This window comes from Prosopis cineraria, unplaced genomic scaffold, assembly GCF_029017545.1.
Source record: "Prosopis cineraria cultivar Desert tree isolate PC_DT_omini unplaced genomic scaffold, ASM2901754v1 PC40, whole genome shotgun sequence".
Taxonomy (NCBI): domain Eukaryota; kingdom Viridiplantae; phylum Streptophyta; class Magnoliopsida; order Fabales; family Fabaceae; genus Prosopis; species Prosopis cineraria.
This window is the reverse complement of record NW_026555370.1, coordinates 18,285-41,509: the sequence shown is the minus strand read 5'-3', so window position 1 is coordinate 41,509 and position 23,225 is coordinate 18,285. Positions and strand designations below refer to the sequence as shown.

The 23,225-nt window shown below is 32.3% G+C and overlaps 2 protein-coding genes across 2 annotated transcripts; one reads left to right on the top strand and one right to left on the bottom strand.

Moving 5' to 3' along the window:
* The first annotated feature begins 2,162 nt into the window (after nt 1-2,162).
* On the top strand, nt 2,163-6,630 carry LOC129295053 (pentatricopeptide repeat-containing protein At3g49240, mitochondrial-like). The gene is given in 6 exon segments (XM_054933531.1): nt 2,163-2,867; nt 2,870-3,281; nt 3,283-3,605; nt 3,608-3,694; nt 3,697-4,163; nt 6,387-6,630. Coding segments are annotated over 5 exon segments (1,920 nt in total). The 5' UTR covers nt 2,163-2,212; the 3' UTR covers nt 4,140-4,163; nt 6,387-6,630.
* A 5,835-nt stretch (nt 6,631-12,465) lies between these two features.
* LOC129295058 (SUN domain-containing protein 4-like) lies at nt 12,466-19,667 on the bottom strand. The gene is made up of 6 exons (XM_054933536.1): nt 19,434-19,667; nt 19,109-19,168; nt 18,524-18,741; nt 14,206-15,503; nt 14,031-14,116; nt 12,466-12,742 (listed from the first exon to the last, which is right to left on the bottom strand). Exons 3-6 carry the CDS (start codon nt 18,681-18,683, stop codon nt 12,493-12,495), a joined length of 1,794 nt encoding a protein of 597 aa, XP_054789511.1. The 5' UTR covers nt 18,684-18,741; nt 19,109-19,168; nt 19,434-19,667; the 3' UTR covers nt 12,466-12,492.
* Nucleotides 19,668-23,225: the final 3,558 nt, after the last annotated feature.

Below are 23,225 nucleotides of genomic sequence, written 5' to 3'. Positions count from 1 at the left end.
GCATTTGGCATACTTTTTTTTTTAAGTTTTGTTACGACCCATGTGTTAATTCAGGTCGCATGGTTTCATGTAAACTTGTATGGTAGTGATGGTGACCTATTGCATCATGATTGAAGTTGCAGATGAAACTTCGAAGAGGTTGAAATAAAGATATGCGAATCCCATCAGAATTCTTCTGCAATTCTATAGAACATGGAGGTTAAAAGAAAAGAGTTTATAAACTTATTTAATTCTCTTTCCTCATTCTTGTTCAGAAATATTCAATCTTCCATATCAAGAACATCTCAAAGCTTAGCATTTGCCTTTTCAGGGATGGCTTCCATAGAACCCTCTCATTCTTTGATTTTGAAGCCCTCCATGGTGGTCATAATTTCAAGCCCAGGCATGGGCCATTTCATTTCCATGGTAGACTTTGGAAGGTGACTGCTCTAATGATCGTGCTGTTGCCTTCGTCATCTCCATTGAAGGCCCTCTCTCTAAACCCTACAGAACCATCTTCCTCGGCCTTCTGCCTTCCATCACCCACACCTTTATTCCTCTGGTTTCGCTTTGACCTCCCTAACACCATTGTCTGCTCCCTCCCTTCCCTTCGCAACGACTTCATTTTCTGACTTCTTAAGATCTAACTGTAGCTGCCAGAAACCTTGGGAAAGTGCAACAGACAAGGCCATAATGGAGAAGGTGGAATCAATTGGCTTTCCCGTGAAAGTTCTTACGTTTGAAATTGCACTTGGGAGAAATTGAGATGGAAAAATTGAAGAAGCATGAGGAACTGGAGGAGACAATAATCATAAATGAAAAACGCGAAAATGGTTTAGGCTCCCATGGAAAATGCTAATAACATTTGAAATTTGAAAAGCTAGGTGCAGATGATTGGAACCCAAAATTTGTATACGTAATCCATGAAATTGGCCAATGAGGTTGGAATATTAACATGAGACCAAAGTCTTCGGACTAGTCAGATTGCAGATTTTTTGGGTCAATGAGGTTGCATTTATGCGATTTGTAAGATATAGTTGATGATAGTTGATAAATTAGAAAAATTAAAATGACATGTTGAATTGGCAAGTATTAATCTAGTTTAAACAAATACTCTTTTCGTTTTAAATTATAAAACATTTTTAAATAAAATTTTACATATCAATAAATTTCATTAAATATATTTAACAATTTTATCTTTTCAAAATAAAAATAAAAATTTTTAAAAATATTCATAATTTAATATATTAAAAAGAAAAGAAACTACAATTAATTATAGAGAGAAGAAGAATAATATTAGAATTTGTACATTTAATGAAAACTGTAATTTATTCAAAGTATTTATATTTTGAAACGGAAAAAACTCTTTTAAAAGTGCCTTATAATTTGAGATGAAGTGGTATTTTTTAAAATTTTAACAATAATCTATTCATAATTAATAACAATCTATTTGGGAATGAATTGGTTAGAAAAATTGATAGAACATGTTGAAGTGGATAAGTGGAATTTATACAAGCAAGTCATTTGAGTTTTGGTAATAACTTATTCATAGCAACAACCCATTTGACCTTTTCATTAAGAGGAGTAATTAGGTATTGTTCCATAAAAACTTATTTCTAAATAAGTACCACAAGGGTGTACTGCAATATTAGAGTATTTAAGGTTCTCAATTGATATAAAATTTGTCCATAGTGTGTGTTTTAGTCATTCATTTTTTAAAAAAAATTGTGAAGAATTTAATTATCATTAATTTAATCTTTTAAAATATACTAATTGTTATAATATTTTTAGTTAAAGTATATATTTAGTCCTTTAATTTTATACAACATTTTATTTTAGTCCTTTAATTTTATACAACATTTTATTTTAGTCCTTTAACTTTATAAAAAATTCAAAATATTTTTAAATATTGATATATTAAATTTAATTTTTTAAATTAATAATGATTGATGCAAAAAGTAATCATTTAAAACTAAAGATGTTATGATTAAAGGACTAAAAAAATATTTTATAAAATTAAAAAAACTAAATTAAAATCTTGTATAAAAATTAAAGGATTAAAAATATACTCTAATTAATATATTTTTTTTAATTCTCTAAGCATATCAGAAAAACGACATCGTTTCAGTTACTAGAGGGGCAGTACAGTGGATTCTAAACCCTCTTAGAACCCTATCGCTGTTGAATTATCAGAAACCCTCAACTTCGTTGCCATTTCCAATCCTCAACATCAATGGCTCTCTCCAAACCCATCTTCTTCAACCTTGCCAAACCTTATCATTTTCCACAACCACTCTGTTACGTCTACCTTCGCTTCCTCTCCTTTTCATCTCCCGAAGAAGCTGCCGCAGAAAGACGCCGTCGCAAACGCCAGCTCCGTATCGAACCTCCGCTTTCTGCTCTTAATCGCTCTCAGCCCCAGCAAGCCAAGCCTCAATCCCAATCTCCACCGTATTATCTGAACCCTAACAATCCTAAGCTCCCTGAACATGTTTCTGCTCTTACGGGTAATCGCCTCAACCTCCACAATCGCATCCTCACTCTTATTCGCCAAAATGACCTCGAAGAAGCTTCTCTCTACACTCGCCACTCCATCTATTCTAATTGCCGGCCCACGATTTTTACCATCAACGCCGTGCTCACTGCTCTTCTTCGACAGTCTAAATACTCTGATCTTTTGTCCCTCCATCGTTTCATTACCCAAGCTGGTGTTGTACCCAATATCATAACTCATAATCTCATCTTTCAGACGTATCTTGATTGCCGAAAGCCCGATACGGCGTTGGAGCATTACAAGCAATTTATCAATGACGCCCCCATGAACCCATCTCCTACTACTTATCGTATTCTAATCAAAGGTTTGGTGGATAACAATAAGCTGGACCGAGCTATGAGATTAAAGAGGAAATGGATGGCAGAGGGTTTGCGCCGGACCCAATTGTGTATCACTATCTGATGCTGGGTCATGCCAGGAATTCAGATCCGGATGGCGTGTTTAAGCTTTATGAGGAGTTGAAAGGAAAATTGGGAGGGGTTATTGAAGATGGGGCTGTGTATGGGAGCTTGATGAAGGGGTATTTCCTGAGGGAAATGGATAAAGAAGCTATGGAATGTTACGAGGAGGCTGTTGGAGAGAATTCCAAGGTGAAGATGAGTGCCATTGCATATAATTCGGTTTTGGATGCATTGAGCAAGAACGGAAAGTTTGATGAGGCCTTGAAGTTGTTTGATAGGATGACAAGGGAGCACAACCCTCCAAGGCGATTGGCAGTTAATTTGGGAAGCTTCAATGTGATGGTTGATGTATTGTGCACAAGGAAGATTTAATGAGGCAATGGAAGTATTTAGGAAAATGGGTGAATATAGGTGCAGCCCAGACACATTATCGTTTAATAATTTGATTGAGCAATTGTGTAATAATGGAATGCTCGTGGAAGCTGAGGAGATTTATGGCGAAATGGAGGGCAAAGAGGTGAACCCAGATGAGTATACTTATGGTTTATTGATGGATACTTGCTTCAAAGAGGATAGGCCAGATGATGCAGCCGCATATTTTAGAAAAATGGTTGAATCTGGGCTGAGACCAAACCTGGCAGTTTACAATAGGTTGGTTGATGGCTTGGTAAAGTTGGCAGGATTGATGAGGCGAAGTCTTTCTTTGACCTGATGGTCAAGAAACTCAAAATGGATGTTGCAAGTTATCAGTTTATGATGAAGTGCTCAGCAATGAGGGAAGATTGGATGAGGTTCTTGGAATAGTTGATACCTTGTTGGATGACAATGGAGTTGATTTTGATGAGGATTTCCAGGAGTTTGTTAAGGCAGAGTTGAGAAAAGAAGGGAGAGAGGAGGAGTTGACCAAGCTTATGGAGGAGAAGGAAAGGAAGAAGGCTGAAGCGAAGGCTAAGGAGGCTGAGGCAGCTGAAGCTGCAAAAAGAAGTGCAAGAGCTGCAGTGGCTTCTTTGCTTCCGTCAAAGTTGTTTGGGAATAAGGAAACAGATTCAGAATCTCTACCTGAAGGTGAAGTTCAAACTTTTAAGGAAGAGAGCAATGCCAAGACTGCTACTGAGTCAGAATCTGTAGGTACAACAGCTGAAGCTGAGAATTCGGGTGGTGCAGAGGATAAAAATGATCGTGAAGGTGCTCAGGTATCGGCTTGAGTGCAACTTAGGTACTTGGATGAGGTAATAAATTTATGCCTCTCTTGCTGAATTGAAACAGCTTTGTTGACATGGTAAATTTCAGTGTGTGATTAAAACTAGGTCTATGAGAGGATTTAGGTTGTTTTCTTGGTGCTTTTGTATGATCCTTGATATTTGATATATGATTTCTTGTTTTAGTTAAAAAATAAATAAATAGGTCTATGTGTTGGTCGATGATATAAACAAGGTATGACATTGGGAATAAAAAGGAGCAATTGATGTTTGGTTAAGATTATCTTTTAACTTTCATTATACAACGAGTGTGCTGCATTGTGGACTATCAGTTTTGGATCAAGCAAATAGAAAGTGCTTTTAGAGACTTGGAATCATTAGTTCGATTGGAGTTATTATTCTGGAAATTGGTTGCTTTAATTGTTAATCACATGATAATTTTTTTAGAATTGATTTAGAATTTTTGTCATTGCCGAAGTCATTGTTCAAGAGTTAAATAAATTTTTTCTTTCCAAATTGCATGGGTTAGTTCTTTAGGTTTGTTCTCCCCCATAACGATTGAACTCAATCTAATAATTGTTTTTCTTCATGGTCGTTCTCTAATAATTATGTTGACCATTTATTCTATTGTTGCCGTATGGCAACGTACCATTATCACTTTTTTCATTTACATGTACTAGCTAAATGTCGTTTCATACTTATTGTTTCTCCTTCATTTCCAGGTTTTATTTTGTTCTATATGTCATATGTCCCTTTAGTTTCAAAAGCACTAAATTTCTTCCCATTCCTATGTTGCTCATTACCAAAGCAGATTCCAATTCTAAAAAGATGCGAGCATGGCTAACTTGATACATGAAAGCCACAACAGTACTGCCAACCTTTATTCATTACTTTTATTTCTCTTGTCACCCATAACTATTTCAATCAACATTGTTGCCCTTGTCAAGTTTTTACTTTTAGTTGGGCATTAAACCAATTATTGGGATGGTTTTAATTTTTTGCATTTAGTTGAAATTTTTGAACCTCCTCTTTTCTGCAATGTCAATTTTAGAGATTGAAATAATTAAATTTTTGACTATTCATTACATGTGATATGTGTAGTTACTATGTTCATTATGCTTCTATTGCCATTCTCGGATCCATTAATTTCTAAAAAGGTCTCGCGTATTATTCTATGCATTGCAAAGTGGGAAGTCTTACTATATGATGTGATGCGTTCAAGCTCAGGGATTGAAATGAGGCATTCTTGAAATTATGTTGTCATCATGCATTCATGCTAAGAGTTTTTACACTTGACAAGTTTGACACCTTAGTTTTCCCAGAAAAACCGAAGAAAACATATGAAATTTCCATTCAGTGATGCCATTCTTTAATAGGACTATTTTTTGTCATACTTCCTTCAGGATATATGGAATTTCTGAGTTCATTCTTGGGGTCATCTCGATAATAACAATTTTTGGGCTTTTATCATATCATTGTGATTATTTTTTAAGCTTTGTATGTTGGGTAACGTTTTTCCTCCCCCACCCCCCCCCAAAAAAAAAAAAAAACTGATGTTGGATAACTTCAGTTGAAGCCTTGAAGGGTTAGATCCCCCACCCCTCTTTCTCTCGCCCCTTCCTAAACCTAGATGTTTTCCTTGACTTCTCATCCAATTTAAAGCTTTAGAAGCTTGGAAAACTGGATTGCTGTTATATCTATATATATATATATTATATTTTTACAGTGTGATATGTAACCTGATTGTTTTCATTTTCAATTAAGGTTGGTAAGATAATATTTTCAAGATTAAGGTGCAACGAGGCCTTTAAATGATAGTGAAGGCCTATTTTGTTCTCAACCAGTGTTTTTATATTTGAAAAGCTTGCCTTGCATTTAAAATTTTATAAGTAGGGGATTTTGGAACTGTAATATGTGAATCAAACAAATTGCAATGCCACAAGGGCTTTCAAGATCTTGATCATTGTAAACTTGGCTGTCTGACATTGGGTATTTTGGATTATACTTCAGTAGATGTTTTGTCGTGTGTTCCAATATCTACACCTCATCAATTATTGAAAGTGGGTGCATCTATGATTATTCCGATTCGCTTGCTAGAAGTATAACAGTGCAATTAGTGTCGGCTTAAAAATTCACACGAGACCGTCATCTACTTCTACCAGCTAGGGAATAATTCCTTCTTTCTGTTTTGGATAAATTTTGAAATTGAAAGTAATTGGAAGTAATTGGAATCATTGTTCGTTCGTGTTGTAGGTATAAATTTATGTTCAGTAGGGGAGTGTCCGGCAGAGACGAAGATGGTGTCAAGAGAATGGTTCACATAGGACATTTATGTGTTTCTGTTGTATATATATATTATTACACCTAACGGTTAATTCAGAAGTTTATTGTGATCTAACAAATTCTCTCTCTCCTCTCTTGTTCCATGATTTCATAGAAATTGTGGGTTTTGATTTAGGTTTTGAATAATACAAATTAGTAGGAATATTTATATTTTCATTCAAATTCATGAGGGTGGAGAATTTATTTTTAGAGCTGCAAAAACATGTTAATGGATGACTGAATGAGAGGTGCATTTTTTTTTTTTTTTTTTGAATCTTGCTTTGCTTCTATTACAAAATTTTAATTTACTTGTGATTCAGCTGGCTGCTTGATATGTCTGATCATTGGTTCAAAGGTTTTGATCAATATATAAATGATGAAAATATTGATGTGTATAGAGAGTTTGAGCTGGTGCTTTTATTTTTCATTGGAAGTCATCTCTACAGTTTTCCTTTTCTACCCTAAAAAAAATGTTTTTGTTGATTGGATATATATTTCTAAATTCTTAATAGTTTTACTTTCATGTACCTTTCTTTTTGCTGTATATATATATATGCACAATTGATTTAGAAGTGTTCACAACATAGTTCTTCCTTGGGCAAACACTCTTTTTGCTTGTTGTTTTCTATGAATATTTTATTCTAACGCTGCTTTTGACGACTCTTTTTGTTTTGTAATTTTACTTTCAGGTTTCTTATGGCACTAAGTGCATTTGAAAGTTTATGATTATATGAAAAGAAATGGTTATTAAGAAAGTGGAACGGAATGGAGTGAAGTGAAATAAAATAAAATTTTTAATTGTTTGAGAGTTTTATGATGGGAAGGAATGTTTTTATATGATCATTATTTGGGACTTATTATAAAATGAATGGAATGGAATGAGTTAAATTTTTTCTTTCAATATTTCCCATATGATTAAATTTAAAGAAAATAATAATGTCTATTAAACAATTATAATAATTAAAATTAACAGTTAAATAAGATAATCAAGAATTAAGAATAAAAAAGAGAAAGCAAGTAATGAAGTTATTTAAACAAACATTCTTGTTGTACAAGAGAAAAACACAACAAAGTAATAGTGTTGAAAGGCACAATAGAAAGAGATGGCAAGAGCAAGAGAAATATTGCGGGAGGTAATGCTATACATTATATCTGAATGTCCCATTAGCTCGACCTTTCTTGAAGTATTTAGGCACATGGGGTCAAGCATCGGCAAGTGTCAAACTTTACCTTGCTTGAACATGTGCAAGTTTTTTTATTTGTTTAAATTTTTATGAATAATATTTATTTTATGGTTTATTTTTATTGAAAGTTATTATGAATTATATTATTTTTATGATCTTTTAGATATTTTTTTATCATTACAATTTTTTAAATTTCTTTTAAAATTTAAAATTTATTTTTAACTTATTATTATATGGAAGTAATTGGCAATTACTGCTCATTTGAACTTTTAAAAAATTACTTTTGATTTTAATATTAGTTTTATAAAAAATATATTTTAAATTATAATAATACTTTTTTCAAGGAAAACTTTTTTTATATATTTTTAAAAAAATACTTGTAAAAATATTTTCAAATCAATCGGGTTAGCCTGGTGCCCAAGTGCATATCGGGCTAGGCACCGAACTGGGTGATGCTTGGCCTAACCCTACCCATGTGCAACCCTAATAGAGGGTGAGAGAGATAGCTAGAGGACAAAAATAACATGAGAATTTTTTTATTAAAATAGAAGATTAGAGGTAATTTTTTAAATGAAATAATTATATTGTGCCTGTAACCTCCTTGAGATTAAATCACACTTAACTCTAAATTATGGTAATTCAGAGCTTAACTCACAAGAATTACCAAACTGTAGGGTTTATAAATGAATTTTTCAAAATCTATTTCAAGGGATCCCAATTTTCAACCTTTCAAATCTCAAATATGTTTTAAGGACTCCAAATTAGAGTTTTGAAAATAAAGCGAAAGTTTGGAAATCAATTGGGACCTAAATAATGAGTTTTAAAACTCAAAATAAATTTTTACACAAATTGGACATGTGCGCTGCGGCTTACGGTTTGTGCGCCGCAACGTGAGGCGCCATGCGCTATGGTGCATTGCACAAAACTTGATAGATTAGTACTGTCATTGACAGCACAGGGAGCGAATTTCTGATGCGTCTCAAATCTCTGTCCGACGTCTGATTGAAGTGGTTTTGATGTGTATACGAAGTTTTCTCCTAGCTCTAGCTAATGGCACCGATTTCACACCCAAATTCATTTTCCATCAAAAGTTGGATACTAAAATTCATTTTGACACATTTTTACAAAATTTTCCAAATAGGGTGTCTCAACTCAATCAACGTGCCAATAGCCTACACCAACCCTTCGACCACACTCAATGGACTCTTGCAAACTCATGCAACACACCACATGCAATCAAATACACTTATTTTACAAAATTACTACTCAACCCCAATTTTCACAAAACATAGAGGGGGAGGAAAAGTTGCACAAAATCAACCATTTCATTCATATTTCTCAAAAATATATATGTTTCTACTTATACAAGTATTTTAGCCTTATCCTCAGGTTTACAACAAAAACTCACTAACCCCAGGGTACAAAATACACTAGTTAAACATAAAATTATACAAGTAGTACACCATTCATGACAATTAATCCTAGTTGGCAAATACATTAACAATTATACATGTAAACAACTAAAAAGAGACATAAAGAGGATTTACTCCATAAATCCTAAGTCTATGTGTGTTTTTCCGTACTTGATCCAATGAGCTAGTTCCTAAAAATATTGAGAATTGAGGGGTGAGTACAATCACTCAGTAACAAAGTTTCACTTAACCTTTACAGTTATATATTAATTGTAAATAGATGTAAATAGGTATATAACACATATCACATAGTATTGGGCCACGGTTCACAAAACTAATAACCATGTGATCGGGCTTGTCACAAAACACCATGTCATGTCATTTTCAAAAACATAACTTTGGGTCGCAAAAAATAACAATCATGCGCCTTTAACACGCATTAGATCACAAAACTAACAACCATGTGGCTGGACTTATATGCATGATCATATGCCAACCTTATATCCTCCTATTACCTCTGACACGAAACTGGTGGCTATCACGAGGCTATATCTTTCACGGACTAATCCAACCTTTTACTTGTGAGGACTACTAGGTCAGGGTTAATTCACTCACTTATGTAATCCGGTTTCCCCCAATACTAACAACCATGGGGTGTCGTACCCCTAATCTAGCTTCCTTATGAACTTGTGGAGACTAGTTAGGTTCAAGTCCCTCATAGAACAAGTGGGACAGTCCTAAATCAACCATGGGACAAGGGTTACCTCCCGATTCTAACGGTCGGTGCTAAGGCCAGTTCCCGATTCCAATGGTCATTGCCAATACTATGTGGATTTCAACCAATCTACTCCTCTACTTAGGTGAACTCTCGCTAATGATCATACTATGCACAATTCATACATAATATGCATTTTTAACAATCTTTTCTCAACACTTACACTCACATAACACGAATACTTCACAATTTAACACTTAATTCATCATAATTCTCCACCCATAGTAATAAATCACAAGTAATTTCACAAAACATCAAAGGTGGTAGAATCAAGGTTTTCTCTTCTCCAAAACCATTTCACAATCAAGCATTTGCCAATATGCATAATTAATTTAACTCATAAATCACATTTCACAAACAATTAACATTCAACTATAAAAATTAAGTTTTTTCCGGTTACCTCAAACTTTTAAGAGGTCAAAGGTTTACCCCTCATTATATCAACTTCCCTAAGCTTCAATAAGCTTGAATAGTACCAAGACGAATCTCTCTACAACCATATCACAAGGATATCATTATCATCTAGCTCTTCAAGCTTTATCAATATAAAACTCCTCATACACCATTTTACCAACTCATAACCACTACCCATTTATACCTAATGGGTTTATTAAATTTTATTAATGCATATTATCATTAATAACACTTCAAACCATCATTAATGCACATTAACCTCTCTCAACTACCTCATAAATATCAATTTCAGATGTTAAATACTCCCACGGACCAACCACTTCCAAAATCATCAATGTGGTGTTTCAATACATTAAATCACCCCTGTTAATCTTATTTTAAATAATGAAATAAGACCCATACTCCTATGAACCGAAAATCCATCTCCCAACTCAAACCTTATCATAAATAATCATAAATGAAGGAGAGAAAGGAAGAAGAAAGCACCATGATCTTATATTGGGTATTTGGAAGCTCCAATCTATCAACAATGGGGCCAAATATTGTGTCCTAGCAGAGCCAAAACCAAGCTTTTCATTTTCCTCCTCTTTCTCTCTTTTATTTTCACACAGCTCGAGTTGATTTATCAGATTTTTGGTGGCGCACGGCACAGAGGAGCCCGTTACGTTCAAATTGTGTCCGTGCACTGCGGCAAACCAACTACGCACTATGACGTGTGGCACAGAACACAACCCTGTACATTTTTGCCCTCTTTCCTTAACCGGGTGGCCCGCCATCGATCTGGACCCACTTCTAGGGTTGAAATCACAGCAATTATGCCAAATTAAACCTATCTGGCTATACACTTCATTAACTCACTAGCTACCCTAATTAAGTAATAAATCAGGGTTAAAATTTTTTGAATGTTATAGTGCCACTCTATCCTTAACCCCTCAATTTAGAGGGACAAAAAATATTGAGCTATTGATGGCAAAGGAAGGCCTTAGAGGCTCTTCCTTGCTATTCCATCATTTTTTTAAAAAAAAAAACTTACAAACAATAGTTTATATCTTTTAGCCATCCCACTCCATTTCATCTCCCTAAAATAGACTCTCAACCATAGTGCAAAGGCAATAGAGGAATTGGCCTCCATGCCTAGGCTTTGTCTTAAGTTCCCCTTTCACGTACTTGCCACTTAAAAAAAGAAAAGAAAAACGGGGGTTTTTCATGGCAGATTACCTATTCTTTCCGTTTAACAAATTGAAAAATTGTTTTTTGGCAAAGAAATACGGAAGCGTATTTAATTATTTCTTTTCTTCTATTAATCGACATCCGGTGTATCACATGGAAGGCTAGTTCTAGTTATAAACATGCAATGACCATTCTAAGGGCCTTAGAAAATATAGAATGAAATGAATTAAAAAATTAAAATTAAAATAAATCAAATTATCTTTTTTTATGATAAATCTAATAAAACTAAATAAATACTGTATATTATAAATGACAGAATCCTTACACTTTCATAAGTCCCATGAATTATAATTTTTAATTTCATAAATTAAATTACTTTTTTTCCTTGTGAATATGATTCAATTATCTATCCATCACATAATGATCATTTTATTTTTATCTTTATTTTTTAATTTTTAATATATTTCATTTCCATGTTTTTTAAAAACCAAACAGGCTTAAAAGAAAACATCAAACGAGTTGAGACGTGTCATATGGTTAACTAAATAAAAATCATACTGATTTCGTTTTCATTAAACAAAACATCACATTTTTCATAAATCTCATGAATCATAACAATCCACTTCATAAATTAAATTACTTTTCTTGTCTTATAAATATGGTTGACTTATCTCACCATCATCATTTTATTTTTATCTTTATTTTTAATTTTTAATCCATTTCATTCCCATGTTTTTTTGCAACCAAACAGGCCTAAAAGAAAACATCAAACGGGTTGAGACGTGTCATGTGTTAACTGAATAAAAACCTGTCTGATTTGGTTTTCATCAAACAAATCATTAGTCACTCTTCCTTAAACCTATTGGTTAATGCTTTTTGTTACAGCAACTTCTTCTCAAGCTTCTACCACATACTGCTATCAATTTTGCCTTAGTAGAATTACCCAAAGAACATTTACGAACTGACAGATCTTCTAGATGTTATCTGAAAGTACGAACAATGAAAGCAATAATTCCAACGACACATATTAGTTTAAGATAAAGCATCCCAAGAGAGAGAACAAAATTCTGGAGATTAAATTATTATGAAGTTAATATGAAAACAATAATGCTACAACTTAATAAAAGTAAAAACCAGGAAGAGTTACTCGCACAAAATTTCCCAGATTTACCTGCTCTATCATCAACACTCACTGTTCTATACACACTCGCTGTTATATCCACACATAGCCGTACTATAGCTATTAGTAAAAATGTAGAGGACACAAAAAAAACAATTATGCCCTTGTTCTCCAAAAACCTCTGATTCTCCCGCACCTTTTCAACCTCAGCTCTGCATTTTTAAAGAAAATAACACTTATTTATATAATCTTCCTTTTATGATGTCTTGACAAGGATTGGTAATATCAAAGCATTCAGGGGAAAAAAGAAGCTTATTTTATTATTGTTTTGCCCAAGAGTGGCAGAACAAAATGAATTCATGTAAATAAGAAAAAGAGCAACCACAAGCAGAGGACAACTGACCAAATAGATGTTGGCAGGGGCTATTCTTAAACAAGAGGTCTCGAGTTCAAGTTCATGTGAATGCAAATTATGTATAACTGCAAGTACTAAACCTACAATTCTTCCCAATATGACTTGCATGTTCAAAATTTCCAAAAGTAATCTACGTCTCATAATGCTTAATAATATCTCAGATGTGAAAGAATTTATGTACTGTTACTCGTACATTTGCTATCAAGTTCTCAAATTAAAACATGACAAATATATGATTCTTTAATAATATCATAATAAAGAGTACCGTTTTTACAAACAATTATATGCATTTTCAATGGCACTAAATGCTTGTCATGATATTCTTTAAGAATTATATACTTCTTATATTTTAATTAAAAAACTTAATATCTAAGATAAGGAATTACACCTAAGTTTGATCCACGTCTATAGGAAAGTGGAAAGTTGCCAGTAAGCAAGGAAAAGAGTGGAAAATCTATACTAGTACTTCGAACATTAAAGTTGCTAGGGCCAAGAAAAGGCTGAGCTACTCATTTAAACCCATTTCATAAGGGTTTGGGCTTGAAAAAATGTCATTTTTTAGAGAAACTGAGCTTTGAAGCCTAACCTTAACAGGCCCTGAAAAAATGGGCTCGTGCTTGGGTGGCCCTTTTAGGCCGTTTTTTACTTTAACTCTAAAAAAATAAAATATTTTTATTTTTTAAATTGAATTTAAACTTTAAAATATAGGTTTATACTTTAAGATTTGATTTTCTATTATTTATTTTTAATTTTAATATTATAATTTGTATTTTAAAAATATATGAAATGTTATAATTGAAAATTTTAATTTTTAAAAAATTCAAAAAATAAAACAATAATAATGATAAAAGGCATATGAGCTCGACCCTAAGCCCTTTGAATGAAGGCCGGGTTTTAGAAATCAGACAATTTTTGAGAAATCGGGCTTAAGGGCCTAACCTGGGTTTCAAAAATCAGACAATTTTTGAGAAACCGGGCTTAAGGACTCAAGCCTTATGGGCTTAGCCCCGCTCGTTTCCCACCTGTAGTACTACATGCTAAAACTGAAGCATTCAAGAAAATGATTGCAAAGTGCGAACTCTTACCTCAGAACTGCATTGTCCTTGACAAGATAATCCAACTGCATAGAAAACTGGGACTTCCATTGTTGCAGATCACTGGCTTCCTTGGTCTGCAAGAGCAACAAATCATTCTCAAAATGAAAATAAATTTTCTATACTATGAATAGTGAAAATGTTATCCAGGATGAGTTTAACATACTATAGCATCCTGGTGGTCAAGGAGACTTCTAACGTCGTCTTTGACTTTCTGTAATAGCTTATCTTTTGCCCCCATGTCTTTGCCGTACTCTTTGAAAATATTGGCATATCTAGAATTTAATTCCGCCAGATATCGCTCCAAAACAGATAAGTTTAAATCTAGAGAACGGACTTTCTGCATCAGAATCTTGAGAACTGTATCCCCAGGCATCCTTCCAACTTGTTGGCGTACCTCTTCAACTGGATCGGGCACGTTACTATTTACAGCTTCATTGTTCACAGAAGAGATTTCTGTATCAAGTTCAGAATTCATCCCTCTGAACGTATTTTGATGTACATCTTCACCCTCAGCAGGGTTTGGATGAGGTGATGCTGCTCTCTTGTCATCATTGCCCTCCCCAGATGCAAATGGATTATCTTGCTTATATATTAAATCCTCCAGCATCCTCTCAACAGCATCCACACCATAAACTTCTATTACACTAAGTGTGCAGTAAAATTCTGAACCGTAATGGCTTAGGAGATTTAACTTGAGATATCTCACCCATTTTGGCTCAGGAAGAACAAATGTCTGAGTTTGCTTCACATTTGACGCAGTAAAATTCCCGAGTTTGGCCCAAGCATCAGTTGGATAAACCAAACTGGCATGCAGCTCAAACTCCTTTAAATTGGAAGAATGGTGCTCAAAATTGGCAATTTTAATTGTATCTACTAAGGTTTCTTCTGAAAGCTCTATAATGACAAATTTTTCTTCTGCAGAACATGGATTTCGAAGATATTTGTCTTTGTCCTTTCCCAAAATATTAGATGCTCCTTTGGCTTCTTTGTTAGAAGCCAAAACTTTTGCCCCCTTAGATGCTGATGCATAGTTGTATTGTGCACCATCAGGCTCGACTCTGTGTATTACACTTCCAGATGGGCCTGTGCCAGATGTGATTTTAGAGCTAAATGCCTTGCTTTTAAATTCATCAAGCCCAAGTGGCACAGCTTGAGATAGATGTTCAGCTTTTGACAAATTATTTTCTTGTTTTTCGGAGATATCAACTCCAAGTTGCTCTCTGTCTGGAGATGCAAACTTTTCTTTCTCATCAGGTGCAACATATTCGTTGCTTTCACCAGTGGGGAGTGAATCATTGCTAAAGGCATCAGTCTGCTCGCCACTCAAGCAGACAGCTTCAAAATGATGGTAAAGATCTGATTCTTTAATCAAATATTTGACTGCAGAATTAGAGTTTTCACCATTTTTGTGGCCTTTTTCACTACAGTTTGACTCCCCAACAGGAAGTTCTTCGATTCCATCTACATCCAAAGATGATAAATTGATTGGTAAGAAGAGGGTCAACCACAGAGCAGAAAGATCCTTCACTTTAAAATAAGCAACCCACGTAAAAGTATGCACTAAAAAAGAAAGTTTCCCTCCAATCCAATGACAATAAATAACCATAGCTATAAGGAGGAAGAAGTGCATCATAGAAATATCAACATGCTTGCCAAACAAGACTGGATTTTTTAGTACAAACACTACAGCAAACAACATGCATTCACAAACAATAAGATGAAGCTAACCGGTCATAGGGTTTGTGTTATATTATGGACATATTTTAATTTGATCTGATGAGCAAGCTGAGATTACCCCAAAACAGGAGCTTCCTTCAAGGGTATTTAGAAATCCCACTGGGGGTTTATTAGTCAAATTGCGCAGTCATGAAGGTATGTGTTTTGGTATTGTGGGTTTTTCCTCAAGTTCTTTCTATTATTTCAGTTATTCAACGTGGGCTCCAAGTTGGGTCTGCTTGATCAACCAGATCCCAAACTTTTGATTACCAGTCCTCATTAATTGATGGATTTGGCTGCCAAAGATATTTAACGAAGTTATTTTCAAAGAAGCAACCTAACATACATCATGCATATCTTAGGTGTGATGGAAAAGGGCCATAGGTTTGGAGGCTAGGTTACTCTTAATTTTCTCATCAACTTTGATATTTTACCCACTGAGTTTCTAACCTGCCCAGCATTTTTGTTCTCGAAACAAATTATTAAAAACTCATTGAAACATAGACCTAGTACAGTATGGCTTCAATTTGTCCTAGACCCTGTAACCCCAGAACAATGAATTCAATTGTATGTTCGCAGACCAGAAACTGAGTAAATAATTATAAGGTGATCAATGAAAGTCCCTCATCACAATAATATAATACAGCATTAAAGACAAGTTTTCATCACATGTAATGATTACCTAACAGATGCAGATGCCTTAGACTAAAAAACCGAAAAAATAAAGTAAACATCTATGTAGCATGGATACTTCAAAAAAATAAACGTACCCGTATCCGATACGATACTTGTAGGATACTTCTGCATACGTATCCCAAATTCTAACATTTGTGATGTGAGTTTTTTTCAATAATTTTTTACTATATGACTTAAAAACTTGAAAAAACATTTAATATTTTAGTTAATTACTATAAATATCCTTATATTACTTTAGAAATTCTTGTTTAAAAATCAAAATACCTGTACTTATATCATAAAATGTTGAAATATACATTATAAATATCCCCATACCTGTATCCTAAAATTTTGAAAATTTGCCATATCCCCGTATCATATAGTATCGTATGGGATACTCGTACCTGCATCTATGTAACCTAGGTAAACATACACACGCAACTAAACTTAGGCTGGGACAACTACAGTCTAACTTTCAAACAGATGAAACCCAATGTGAAACTATTAACAAATAGTTTAATCTGATTGTCTACTTCTCATTCATTTTAACGAGAAAAAAAAATCATCATTTCAATGTTTTGCCAACAATAATGCTTAATGCTAGCTTGCTAAACCATATATCAACAATGTTTTGACAACCATTAAAAAATAAGTAAAGCAAACAAAAACCTATGGTTTTTGGAATGGAAAGCACTATGCATATGCATGTATATTGTAATTGAAGTTTAGAAACAACTTGGTCAGATTTGATTGAACAATTCACATATTTGAAGTAAGGTTCATCTACAGAGCCGCTTCCAAAGAGAGCAAAGAAAGGGAAAGACAAGGAACACGGGCATTTCACCCATTCTCGCTAAGTTTAACAAATAGTCATGTTTTGTATGTATGTCACTCCAGCATCATAGCCTCAGATTAGCAGACGATGTGCAGCTGTTCACAGCTTTACATATGCTTCTCTGTGTTTCAAAAAATAAGTGGTAAGGTAGCATGCCATTCCCTATTATCTTTTTCTTCCTCCATTGCTTCTTCAAACAATGATTTTCTTATAAATCACTTAGAAGCAGGAAGTTTCTTCCATTTGTTTTTACAGTTCCACCTCCTTTTACTTATACCTGTCTTCCACAACTCTAACCCTTTGCTGGGATGGAGAGAAAAATATGGTGGGAAAAAACCTAGAAGAGAAAATTCCTAAAAATAGTAAAGAAATTTACTATGTTTGGAAAATTTTCCTCCTAGTTTTCTCTCCTTTCTATTTTCTTCCCACTTTTCTTTCCATCCAAACCAAGCCTAAGACTCAGTGATAGATAGTCCAATAAAAAATATATAGCAAAATGTCAAACCCCTTGCCGAATGCCCATAGAGAATTTTCTAAGCCAAACAATATGCCAACCATCAAATGACAATCATTTCCATTATTCCACCCAAAAACCTGAAAGAAATTCTATGATGACCTAGAAACCTATAAGGCAGTCAAATTGGAGCATGACTTTGAAGATGAGAGCACTTAGGTACACACATCAAGATATAGCAGTGAATATCTATATGTTATGGAAGTAAATAAACGCCTCCAATATATAAAATCTCCAGGGCACACATGAAAATAAAGGATAGGATGGAATATCCTTGATAATACTCAGTCTTCATTTACAAGTCACGAGAACTATTTTAAGGCTTAACAGCGTCATATATTCTACTCTTTCCACAAAAATACTTTTGATATGTTGTCTCTCATGATCATATTAAGCAACAAACTAAGATAAGCTAGAAAACCATGCAATAGCCATCATGCATGTTTAAACGTTAATATCTATCCATTGAAAACATAATTTAGTTGGAAACTCATACTACTGACTATGCAATAAAAGTATAAAACAAAAATTCTCACATGATCAGTACATAAAACACAAGAGTACCTGGACATTTAAATTAATGTAAATCTCAAACATAATTATAGACATTAAAACAAGGTAATGTGAAAAATTCGACATTCACAATGATGACCTAGTAGGGCAAGTAGTGCCAAGAAAAGGATCATGATTCACAACAGTCCGCAGTCACAAAATTAAAAGCAAAAGAAAAATGGAAGATACCTCTGAAACCATGACCACGACTGATCCATAAGCTGAAGAGGAATACTAGCCCCCATAGAATAAAAACCAAGGACAGTGAAACATTATACAACTGGTTTCTTCCGCCAGCAGCCTTCTCTAAAGCTCTTCTGTGCAGAAGAGCTTTACGTGATCTCTGCATCGTACATCAATTTAATCCATTGCCAACTACCAAGCAAGCAATTTCAAAGAGAAATTTCCTGCAATCAACCACAGAACTTTTCTCTAATTCAGTGAAGTCAAAGAAATAAAAAGGGCAGATTTAACTTCTCAGTTGAGTAAAGTGCTGCTGATAAAATAACACTAGCGTCGCGACAGTGCCAGGCTGTATAATAATATATAAATGGATGCTAATAAAGCTCAAAAGCTAATGCCGTAAAATACAGATGTTCCACGTATAAAAGAAGCAAATTTTGATTGTAAGCGAAGCTCCAATGCGCAACCACTTTTCAATTTGACGAGACATATTTTCAATCACAAATCCATCTTAGTAATTAAGCTAAAGAATACCCTTCAAATTAAATCATACACACTGTGTCACCAAACACGATGGTGAAAAGACCATACCTACTAGATTAAGGAGAGGCCACAACACATCCAGCAATTCGCCTCAGCTAACGACCATTTCTTCAAATCAGATCAACAACAAATCAGTATAAAATACAAATACAATAAATCTTCGCCCTTTCTTCAACCCCAACGGTCATCAAATCAAGATACAATTCAAAACAGAAAAGATCGCATCTAGGATCTGAGAAGAGACGGCAAACAGAGAGAGAGAGAGAGAGAGAGAGAATAAAGAAATAGAGGAGGCAAACAAAATTCAAATAACCCAGAAAAAAAGCGAAAACGCACAAAAAGTCAAATTAAAATAGAAAAAAGGAATAATGACCTGGGTATCTGGAATCAGGGAATTGGGCTCCTCGGGAGGGGTCAGAAGGAAATGAAGTTGACGATCTCGATTAAGGAATGTTCGAGATCAGTGAAAGAAGAAGCGAAAGGGAGAAGCAACAACAAAGCGCGTCGAAACGGCGTAGTTTACGGAGAAGGTACACGTAACGAACATTTCAGTCTCTGTGTGCTTGTGCTTGTCGCTTTCTTTCGTAACGGCCACTCCTCAGTCCTCAATCTCAACGCTTCGCTGCTTTGCTAATGCCCTCTTTTAGAATTTCTTATTCTCCTCGTCTTCTCTTCTCACTCCTAGGCTAATAAATCTTTCCTTTGACCAAAAAAAAAAAACCTAATAAACCTTTCCTTTTAGCCATGTTAAAAAAAAAGATAATATAATTTTTAATTCTTATAATTTCATAAAATTTTATTTTTAATTATTATAGTTTATTCAGCACTTTCAATCCTTAGATGGAGTAAAAAATTAAAAAGTTAAAAATATAAGAACTTAAAAAACAAATGTCATATAATCTTTTTAAAATTATATGGATCGAAAACACTAAAAAAATTACATGAATTAAAAATAAAATTCAATAAAATTATAAAAACTAATGATTGTGTTTTTTCAAAAAAAAACTGAATGTTAAACTGAAAAAATTAGCAATATTAGTTGTCATTGTCTTACCAATTAAACCAACAGTTAGATTGATAATATAATAATTAAATAAAAATAATATTAAAAATATATGTATGTATGTATATATATATATATATATATATAATAACACCTATAATAAATCTAGTTGTTAATGAAATAACACAATGTGACTATAAATAAATTTATAAATTAAAATATGTAAATCTTGATTAAATTAGAGATAAATACACTTAAAAGTATATGCTTTTGCATTTATAATTATCAATATCTGTTAAAAAAATAGCCTCAAATTATATTATGTGTATGTCAGTATGTGAATATCTAAAAGTAATAGTCGCTTTTAGTAGGTCTAATTCTTTTTTCAATTTTTCTAGTTTTTAAAATTTTTTAAGCTTTTTTCAATATTATGCTTAGAATAATCCAATTTTTTGAAAATTGTTCTAGTTTTTGGATAACTTTGATATTCAACTAAATAGTGGCTCAACTCTAATCAAATCTAATTCAATCATGAAAATAATTTTTTGATCTAAATTAAGTCATCAATAACTTCAATTGACAATCCAACTAGTACGACAGCCCAATTTGATTCAATCTTTAAAACAATGTTCTTTAGTAATAAGGCTTAAAAATTTGAAAATTTTTTAATACTTACCAAAAATACTCGAGTTTTGAGAGAGAGAAGATTAATAGCAAGTTCTGATAAAATTTTCTAAAAAAAATAAATTGTAAATTTATATCAAATAATAATTGTAAATTCAAAGTTCTACATAAATTCTAAATTTAATTCTTCCTTTATAATTGAAATTTCTATTTACAACTATCTGAATCAATAGTATTTACACAATTCAAGTTTAATTTGAAAAAAAAAAAAAACAACACAACTACTGATAGTTTCCTCTCTTAAGACTTTATTATCATTCTCTCATCATCGTATAGTATATATCCGATTATTTATTATCATAAGGTATTTTAAATTATTACCCTGCAATAAATTAATTAACAACATTTAAAATTACACGTTTTTTTAAGAAAACCATTACCCAAAATTATACTCCTTTTGTTAAAAAATATAAGGTATTTTTTAAGAAGTTAGATGTTAAAAAATATAAGGCATTTTTAATCTTTTGAAATATAATCATTGCCTTTTTTTCAAAAGTACTTATATTGATAGTGACTTTATATTTATTATAGAGTATTTAATAGGAATAAATATGAAAAGATAGGGTTAGTTTGAAAGCAGTTAATAACTTTATTGGGGTGTAATTCAATTAAAAATGCCTTAGATTTTTGAATAAAAGAAGTACTAATTATCCTTATTTAATAATTTATCTCAATTAAAAAATTTATTAGTTACACTTATAATTAAAAATATTTTAAAAAAACTGTATAAATTATGTTTTGAAAAACTCAAAATACCTTGTATTTTTTATATCACATTTCGAAAAAAGAGTAACTAAGCTAGTAATACTTTATTATTTCTATATACTCCCCTAATTTAAAAATGTAAGGTACTTTTTAGAAATTGGATGTTTAAAAATATAAGGTATTTTTAGTCTTTTGATGTGTAATCATTGCCTTTTTTTAAAAAATATCCCTATTAATGAATGAATTTATATTTATTATAGGATATTTAATAGGGATAAATATAAAAATGTAGAGTTATTTTAAAAGTAGATAACTACTTTATTAAGAAGTCAGATTTGATTAAAAATACTTTACATTTTTAAATGAAGGGAGTATAATATATATACCTATCCATATATGTCTGCCATAAATATATATTTATACACTTATATATAATATTCCCTTGATTAAAAAATATAAGGTATTTTATAAGAAGTTAGATATTCAAAAATATAAGATATTTTTAATTTTTTAAAGTGTAATCATTGCATTTTTTTTAAAAGTGCTCCTATTAAATAAATTACATTATATTTATTTTAAGGTATTTATAGGAGTAAATTTAAAAAGATAGAATTAATTTAAAAATAAGTAAATATTTTATTAAGGAATAAGATTTGATTAAAAATGTTTTATATTTTTTGAATGGAGGAAGTATAAAATAATTTATAAGAACAGCTCATAAATTATAAATAGTACAATTTATTTTAAACTCTGTATGGTAGGATGCATGCCTTTCCTTACACGGACCCAAAGCTAATGGAGAAAGGAGCCTCTCCTTTTCTGTCTCTTCTTTTTTCCTCTACTTCCTTAATCTTTACCCTTCATTTATTCTATAATTTTAAAAAATTATTTAATAAAATGATAATGAATGGTGAAAATTTGAGAAGTGAATGAAAAAGGAAGGAAGGAAAAAGAAAGACCCTCTTCCTGATCCTCTCAGATCGGCAAAGCAGCAAGACATGAAAAGAAATAAACCACCTAGATAATAATATTTAATAAATTACATAATTTGTTAAATTTAAAATCAAAATTAACCACATGAATATGTAAATTTAATCATTAAATTATAACAACTATAATTTAAAGTAAAAGAACATAATCAAAACAACTATAATTTAAAGTTAACCACACAACAATCACAAATAAATTTCAAGCCACAAATACGACAATAAAATCATTGATTTACAAAACTTAAGTAAACTAATCAATTATAACATTAAGTCATTGATTCTCTTTTTTTAGTTGCGATATTTGAAACTATTAACTCTTTTATAAAGAAAACTGAAAATAAATAAAAGATAAATAAAAATTATTAAATAGATATATATATATATAATAAAAAAAATATATTGATTTTGACTAAATAAATAAAGTATTAAATATTAGTAAAAAATAAAATAAAAAATATTTAAAAACTAAAAAACATACGAAATATTGTTCCAAATAATGTTATACCAAAAATATCAATACATAAAACAGGATTAAGGTTTTTTTTTTTGCTGAAATTTTTTTTTTGAGAAGTTCTAGACATCCTTATGCTAATAAGAGACGATTTTTCTCATAAACTATTTTTTTGAGGAGAGAAAAATTTCTTCCTTTAGTCACCCATTAATTTTGTCATCTTTTGCCAACGTAGCATGTGCTTGACCCATACGTAATGAGAACTAAAACTTTAATAATATTCTTTGTTATTAATTTGTCTTTAGACTCTTTTTTCTAAAAAAAAATGTTAGG